General features: G+C 46.9%; 1 protein-coding gene across 1 annotated transcript in view; it reads right to left on the reverse strand.

Moving 5' to 3' along the window:
* The window catches only part of ATRN (attractin), a 246,227-nt gene that overhangs the window by 30,493 nt on the left and 206,689 nt on the right, over positions 1-9,045 (reverse strand). Inside the window, exon 27 of the mRNA XM_019525801.1 lies at positions 4,045-4,152. Within this exon, the coding sequence (XP_019381346.1) occupies positions 4,045-4,152 (108 nt within the window). The remainder of the gene's footprint in view (positions 1-4,044; positions 4,153-9,045) is intronic.

Consider the following 9,045-nt stretch of genomic DNA (forward strand, 5'->3'; position numbering starts at 1 on the left):
ATCCACAGAGTATCCACAGGTCCATCGAACACCACCCACTTCTCATCTGGCCTCTCGTCTGCCAGGAGGGGCCCATGAGCAGCACCCCCTGTCCTCTGGTCCCTTCCTGCCCTGGGGGTGACTAGCTCCATCTCCTCCTCCCAGCCCAGGGCCCTGCTGTGGGGCTCTGGGAGCTGAGCTGGGGTCTCTGGACTCTCTTGGACTGGGGTGGGTACGGGGGGGAGCACTACGGCAATTCACAGGGGTAGGTGAGAGAGTGGCCCTGCACTGCAGCCTCTAGGGGGCACTGCATCCCCAGTGCAGTACCCCCGGGTGGATGGCGGGGAGAGGGGGCCGACTGGTGTCAGCTGTGTCACCAGGCCCCCCACCCCCTGTCACTTCCACCCCTACCCCCACACACAGATGAATCAAAGGACTTGGATTAGTAATGAATTTATTTGTGGGGTACAATGTGCTTGCAGTTAGTACTAAGAAACCTGGATTTTTTGTGCCAAGCATGTTAAAGGACAAGCAAAATGAAGGATCAACAAAAGGTGGATGCAGGATGGTAAGGGTAACTGGATAACCGTTTACAGTCCCATCACTTGCCTAGTATTTTTGTTCTCAAATCTTCCTCTGCTAACAGGAAAACAGTAGGCAATTTAACCATCCCCCCCATCACCCCTAAATTTTCTAGCATACAACATACACTTTTCTCTCCAAAAACAGCTGCTGGAAATTGGGATGGGCATTTTAAGTAAGGAAATATGGTAAAAGCAGTTTCTCCCATTTAAGCTTCTGCCAGGCAAAAACAAAAGTAACACATGATCCATAGGGAGCAGAACAGTGAGCAGACTCATTTACTTCGCTGCTGCTACTTACGGTAGGAAAGATTTTTCTTCTCCATTTTGCCTTCATAAAAAAGGCATGGGTCTTATTCTGGGGTGTGCTGTATGTACGTATATTTCTACGCTAGGGATGTATTTGGTAGCCGTGTTGTTCCTAGACAAAAAGAAATGCAAAGCTCTGAAACTCTTGGTTTAGAGACGATACCTTTTATTAGGCCGACTAAGAAATCACAAAGAAAAAAAGATAGATAATTTTTAGTTGGTCTAATAAAAGGTATCATCTCTGAACCAAGAGTTTTAGCGTTTTGCATTTCTTCAAGCATGTCGGAAATGTGGTTTTCCCTTGCCTGTGGTCAACAACAGGAGACGGGCAAAATGAGAATGCTTCTCTAGCCTCTTACTCTCTATAGCTGAAAAGTTGACCTCACCATCAACTCCTGAAACTTATAAGGAGGTCAGGGACTGCGGTGCTTGACAAATCAGATGATGGGCAAAGAGAAGGTAGCCCATGGAAGGGAAGGAACCTAGTACCAAGTGAGGAAGGAGATGAATGAAGTCCTGACCGTGATGTTATTGAGAGAGGAGCTGTCAAATATTGAAGTAAAAAACAACTGAATAGATGACATCAATCACACTTTGACCTGTTGTGAAGTGTGGGGGGGAAGGAGGGCAGGAGACGCCATGAGCCTTGTTTTGCTCCAGGCTAATCCTGCAGGAACGGTGTTTTCTACTAGATTTTTTCTAGAAAAAAAACAGGTTAAGTAATGGAAAGAAGAGGATGGGAAAATGCCTGAAGGAAGGCTGGTTTCATATAGCATCCAACAGTCCACCACCTGTGTTTTCCGTTCCAATACCGAGCGCTAAGCTGGGTGTTTTCCCCCCCTTAGTAATGTCAATTTAGTTTAAATCATGGATCCTATGAAAAGAGAAAGAAGAATTTAAATAATTCATACCAGCCGGAACTTTTTAACCCCGTTCTGAAGTGAACAGAGACTGTCTTTTTCATACTAATGATGAATGTAGGCACCGTTCTTACAGCAGCAGCCTCATCCCTTCAAATATTATTCCTGCCTTAAAGAAAGGACCTACAGGAAAGTCAGCAGCCTGTCAATTTTCTTCCCGGGACTAACGAGCTTAAAAGGAAAACACTGCAAGGCTTACAATGTAAGCAAGGCCGCAGGTGAAAGTGTGGTTTGTAATATATTTTATGGAGCGCCTATGAAAACAAAGGCAATAGTGTTGCATCACTTAAGAAATAATACTGCCACGGCATTTCCCTTAATACTTGACTATACACAGAAGTGCTGGATCAGCAGCTTCTCAGGCTGAAGTCAATTAATGTATTCACCGGTGTGGACCTCAGAAATGCAAGCTTCCTCTGAGTGGCTCTCAAATATGCAGCCTTTACTGTAAAAGGGACCTCCTGTAGGAGCATAGGAAGAGCACGAGATTTCAGCACCTCCGGTGGAGAAGGGGTGTGGGGTGGGGGGAATTACATTGATCACTGAAAAGGGAGCAAAATCTTACCTGCTCCAGCTCCTCCTGTAGCAGTATGTGTTTAGGGACCTCCGGGGGCTGGTGCTCTGTTCACTTCCCCACCTGCCATGGCAAACACTCCAGCCTAGTGCCCCACTTGCCCCCCTCCCTTCCCAGTTAAGCTACTGGGTAACCAGTCCAGTCACAAAAAAATGCTCATTCTACAAAGACTTCTTCATACCTCAAACAAGATTTGATACAGCCATTAGGAGTGAATTACTTCCAATAAGCACCTTCTGCCCAGAATTTAAAGAGGACATCAAACTTGCTTGGAGTTTAGGCCCTAGTTTGACTGACAAACTGATTCTTGCACTGTATCACTCCCCCAATTCCACCACCACATGCTGCCACCCCTCTGCTCTTACTCGGTTCACGTACTGGACAGAGCTGGGGATGGATATGCGGAAGTACTGAGCACTAATAACACAAAGTCAACGGGAACTGGAAATGTATTAGGACCTCTGAGGAGTTTGGCCTGAGTTGCTCATAATTAATGAATGCTTTTACCAACCCTCCCCATCCCCCAAGTTGCTTGTTAAAAAAGAAGGGCAATACTTCCCTAACTTGAGAGGTATGATGGCAAGTTTACAGGGCTTTTGGATACCGGGTGGTAAGCACTATATAGAAACAGGTGTTCATATGCTGAACATGGAAAAAGGGGAGAGATCTTACTGGACAGCTGCAGCATTTATGGAGAGTTGTCTGTCACATGCACTCAATGAGGCAAGACTTCCCCGGAAGAAAGCTACGGGCATATAACAGCTGACTATATGCAGCAGAGGGGGAGACCTAAGGTTGCCCTGGCATCTTTAATGGTGGCAATGGTTGCACAGGCATCTTGAATTCCTGACACTCAAGTCTGGACTTTAATGTTAATATATATTTTGCATACGTTTCAATGTGGCTGCATATACTTTAAGGGGGGGGAGAAATGATACATTTTTTAAATCATGCAAAGTCAAGTGAAACGGTTTTGTGCCTGGGTTGTGAAGCCAGGCTGCCATGAAATAAAACTCCAAATAGGTGTATGTATGTGTAACAGCAGACAGATAGAAAATGTGTATCTGGGGCATCTTAGTTGTGCTTTCTAGATACGGGTCTGCCATCAGAAGCTGACCAAAGCCGAGCCCCATCGTAATTCTCTCTCTTGCCTTCAGCTGCTTTTCAAACCTGCATTTTTATATAGATGGAGCATTGAAGAGTATTCAGGATTACAGCGAGGCACTTTGTGAATCTCTCCTCCTTCCCATTTTGCATGCATGATATCATTTTGAACATTTGTTTGCATGAAAAAATACATTTATCTCTTCACAGAATACAGAGACAATTACTCTTCAGTTTCTTTTGAGGGACCTCACAAGAATGGCTTCTATCTGCAGCACCTGCAGCTATTTCCAGCTAACTGTTCTGCTTTGTTAAACTGTATTCTTCTTGATTACAAGGCATAAAAACTCAAAAAAGGTGTAACTTTTATTTAAACCAATGTAGCCCCCCCAAAAAGACATAAACCGCAGGCATAAAATTAAGTCAAAACAAGACCTGATGGCTTTCAAGTGCTCTTAGTTCCTTACAGGTTACCCATGACTAGCTGGTTTCCATTACTGCTTGTACCCACGGCACAGAACATGCATCTTTGAAGATTAATTACAGGTAGGACCACCCTACAAGTGTGCACGCTCACCTTTATGCTTCCTCCAATGAGATCGGGCGGTTCCTCGTCTGTTTCTAAGGCAACGTTGATGGAGGCAAAGGGGCGACTAGCCATCTGTTGCATCTCACGGAGTAGTTGCTAAGTGAAAAAACAGAGAAATATTACTATGTTGCTCCAACAGGAAAGGAAAAAAAAGTGTCCGATGCACTTCACCGAACACAAACAGATACAGCCTTCGATTTGCAAGGGAAATTCTTGGGACTTTAACTGGGCTTAAGATGATTCAATGCCACTAGAGAGGAACAACTTCTAAATAAAACCACCGGCATCGCTGTCAGACGTCTCATCATGCTAAGACAGCGAGGCCAACCTTTTGTGTGCCGCAAATTAGCCCTGTGCCCTCACCAGGTGCCACTCCAGTCCCCTGTCCTGCCTGAGCTGCTACTTGCTTTCTGCCTCCTACTGTATACACTCCCTGACTGATCTGCTGCTCTGGTTTCTGCTTCCTGCCCTGTGTCCCCTGCACAATTTGCTAATCTACTTCCTGCCCGTCTCCTCCCAAATATGCACGTGCTGAGAGACGCTGCCAGTACCACACGTAGGTTGGCTGCCCCTGTACTAAGAAAGACCCTGAGATTTTCTGCATATACAAGTCAGGCAGCTGCCAATGCACTTGCCATAACAGCACAGCAGCAGTTAAATGCTGCATGGTCACGCGGGGTCTAAATGCAGCGGACTGCAAGCACAGCGATGCACCATACTCAAATAGAAAACACAGGGTCAAATTCCTAGGCAAGTTTTTAGAAATCCCCCAAGTAAAAGCCTCTTAGTAAGATTTTAAGTCTCTCAAACATAAAGATGGTGCCCTCTATATAGCAGAGTGTGAAACAGTTCAGCTTGTGCATAGCAGCAGGGAAGAAAGCCCCCTTTTTTTTTTCCAGCTTCAGTGGCTAAAAGGTCCGAACAGTAGCAGCAAACTCAACGTTGGCAATGAGATGTGGACATCAAACCGCAGCTCTCAGAAGCAACAGGAATTGTACGAAAAGCTGCCTGATTAATAATCGAGCGAGGATGTGACCCCCTTGAAACAAAGGGAGCCATCAACAGCTTGGCTGCAGCACATTACTGAAATCCCTCTGGCTTGAACATGGTTCAGGACTTTGGGCATGTGGTAGGACTATTTAACTACTCTAACCAAGCTTTCTAGAACTGTGGCAATTTGAAATGCATCCTGTATGCATCCTCAAACACTCGACTTGAAGAGCTGATCAAATACAATATCCTCTTCCCTGTGTCCTGTCTCCCACTTTAAATTGGGAGATTTTATCAGGTCAAAAATCCCAATTATTAGATGCAAGATTCAAGATGTACTTAGCACTTTAGAAATGAAACATGCCGTGTTCTTGCTGCCGACAACTTAAGAAAAAAAAATGAAGCACAGACGCATGGCAGCAGAAGGGGATAGAACAGGCAAGCAAAAGGGATTTAACACGCAGCTCTTTAGAGCCACAAATTCTGGCTTTTCTTTGTCTTGAACCTCCTTCTGTCCCTCCTTTTTGTTCAGCTGTTGTCTGCTCAACTCCTCTGTTACTAACAAATCTTAAGCACATACTTGCTCTCTACCTCTCCCTTTTCCTCCGTTACCATGTCAGCCCACACACAGACATGAAGCTGGGAGGAAAACACTATCTTTGGGGATTTGAAATAGGATACCCATTTTTGGGTTTGAATCTTGACAAGGCCTCTAGTGGCCAAAAATTTTTGCTATTTGAACGCATTTCACTTTTCCTGAAACATCTGCCTTGTCGTTTCTAGTTGACAGGTAACCCCATAAAAACAACTGTTTTTACATCGTTTTAAGCAGCATCAGCTAAGGCAGAGGTTCTCAACTGCATTCGACTCCAGGCATCCCTTGGAAAATGCCAGTTCTTAGTTTTCACTTATTTCTCAACTACAGAAATAACAGAGCAATTCTTCTGTTGCAAAGAACTAGGAAGACCATTACAGGTCAGAAGGTTTTTGACGCTATGGATTCCTATTTGAAATCCCTGGGCTTTTCTTGTGCATCACGTGTAGGTGACTGTACACTTAATGGTGCTGATATTGCGTGTCCATGCCCCTAAAAAGGATCTCACAGCACCCCAGGGTGCCATGGCATCGTGGCTGGGAATCACTGAGCTCAGGCACAAAAGTCTGAAGAGGAGACTTAAAGATGCCTTCTCTCATCCCAAAAGATGAAACGTTTCAGGAGGAAGAGTACAGCAAAGACCATCTTCTCTAGACCTCTAGTCAGGTTGAGGATTTTCAGTCCAGCAGAATTCAAGACCTTTCATCAACACAACAGAAAAAAGAACACACCAAAGCCAGGTTTGATCTCCAGAAGAAATCAAATATCTGTCTATAGACAGAGAGCCAGAAACAAATTAAAAGATAAATCCATAGGATTTTTCTGTCCACCTGCAATGTGTACTCAGAGGTGAAAAGGGACTGTACGCTGATGTACTAAACCTCCAGTAATTTGAGCATATGCAGAACACTCTCAGCAGATTGCAAGCTAAAGCAAGTGTGAAACAGATTGTTGGGTTGTCTTTCCTTTAATTGTCCCCTTCAGCTATCATAAAGTGTGTTGTCTAATGGCTGCAAAAATCAGAGAACAAGCTGTCCTGATAAAGATGTCCAAAAAGAAGAATGAACTGAAAATCGTTAGCTCTTAGAAGGAAGTTTCATGGGCTGGGTTTAGCAACATGGCTTCTAATGAGATCAACAGGCGCTTTAGAGGGTAAAATCCCGGGCATGGCCTACGCGACTAGAATCGGATGAGGATTTACCTGTTTGGAGAACTAGTAAAGATTAGCCTTCACTTTAATAAAAGAACTGTGCCTCTTACTGGCCTCAATTCCACAGACAACTCAACAAGCATAAAATGTGCAATTAAACCGTACCCCTTGAATTCAGGCAGGTGGGTCTGTGGTCTGTATCATTCAGATATGCCAGTTTACATGCTAACATTTTCCTTGAAGTGAGGACTGGTTCTCCTTTTATTTATGGCTGTATTGGAAAAAACCATGTAACAAGTGGTAACAAGATTTACAATAAAAATGAATTCCACAAAAACCTGTTCTACAAGGAAAATACAACTTTTTTAACGCATGCATTGTCCTCTACACAAAAGAACAGAAGTGCTAGACTGTGCAAGACCAATAGTTCATCTAGCCCATGCTCCAACAGCAGTAGTGGTAGATGCTTCAGAGAGACAGCATGGCTAGGGACAGGAATGACACGTAACCTGGTATTAGCGATCAAAAACTGGTTCAAATCTGTAACGTGGCAGAAGATCAGGGAGCATAAACTGCTTTCAAAATGACAAACTGGTTATAATAAATCTGCATGGATGTTGTATCAGACTTAACTGATGTGGTTAAACCAGTTTATTGAACTTTTGTCCCAGATCCCCTCCAGATTCAAGTTAACTCATAGTCCCCCAGTATCCCAGCATGCTTTGCACCTCTCCTGCAATCCCTGCCGCCTCTCAGGGAGGGGGGGTGGGCTAGCTTTGGCCCAAGCTGTCTGCTCCACCAAGCAGGGAGGCATGCTCTAGTGCCCCCCCTCCAGGCCACTGCAGGCATGTGGCTGCCTTTCCAGAATCAAAAGCGAGTGTCTGCTCACTTGCTTTACCAGCAGAGATCCAGGTTTTCAGTTTCCCATGGAAAAATGTGCATTTTCCCTTTCATTTTAACAGAGAAACCCACAGATTTCCCACTTTTGCAAAGAACTCTCTGCAGGCGGGCAGAGTTCCAGTCTGCAAGGGGCTGTGGGGAGCAGGAGGACAGCGATCAGGCAGGGGGTGCCATGTGCAGTACGTGCATATGGCCGCCAGGCAGCCTGCAGATCAGCTCCTGCAGCTAAATCAGATGGGAGAGAATTGAAGCCCCCAAAGGGAGGGAGTTAGGCAAGGATGGGGCTGCTGCCCAGCCAGGGCAGTACACGGGGCTTGAGCCTTAATATGAGCCTGCAGGGCCTGGGTGGGGAGTGGGTCGGGGTCACGGGCAGCTTGTCCAGGGGACAGGGGTGGGGCTGGCTCCCCACCCACTGCATACACTCCTGGGAGGAACAAGGGGGCACGCGCCCCCCACATCTGCGAGAGGGGCAGGATGGGTTGCCTTCCCCGCAGGGTCTCTGCAGCCCAGCAGGTGGAACCTAACCTGGCAGCACAGAACAGGGCTGGGTGGGGAAGCTTCTCGCTGCTGCGAGCTCCACGCCGCCCTGGCGAGGCACCCCCTGCCCATCTGGCAGCAGCGGGAGTGGCGGCATAAAGTTGTGCCCCTCACTACTGCCATGCGGGCAGCGGGCACTTTGCCAGGGTGACGCAGAGCTTGCAGTGGCAAGGAGCTTCCCTGCCCAGCCCTTCTCTCCCCTGCCAGGCCGAATCCCATCCACTGGGTTGCAGAGGCCCTGGTGGGAGGGTAGCAGAGCAGGGAGCCCGAGGCCAAAGTGGGCAGCCTGCACCCGCCCCCCATGGCCCCCATGTGCTCTGCTCCAGCCGTGCCGCCTGTAAGTGGGGGGCGGGGGGAGTCAGGCTCTGCACTCTGCCTCAGCAGCTGGTGCCTCCCATGGGCGGCAGCTGGGGCTCAGGTGCTGCTGCAGGGGGCAGGGTGCTGCAGACCCAGGTCCCTGGCCCTATAGCCCTGGCAGCTGGGGCACCCCTCTGGCAGGGCTCGGGCGGCAGGGGGCTGTGGGTGGGGAGTGGGGGGCACCAGGATGGGCTGTGGGGGATGGGGGAGAGTGAGGAGCTTGGACCTGCCTCCTGATAAGCTAAGGGGTCAGAGGGAGCTCTGATTTTCCATGATAAAAATCCCCATATCAAATACCAAAATGTATAGGTACTTAGAACGTATTTTATTATAGTGATCGAGGCGCTGGTAGGCTTCCAAATTGCTTTAAAATTGCAAATATATCAATAAAACCTTGTGTTCAATTGATAGCTATATATAGTGGCATTTTATTTTCATCATGGATTTGGGGTTTTTAATC

The sequence above is a fragment of the Gavialis gangeticus genome, unplaced genomic scaffold (assembly GCF_001723915.1).
Source record: "Gavialis gangeticus isolate Ggan-Ray unplaced genomic scaffold, GavGan_comp1, whole genome shotgun sequence".
NCBI lineage: Eukaryota > Metazoa > Chordata > Crocodylia > Gavialidae > Gavialis > Gavialis gangeticus.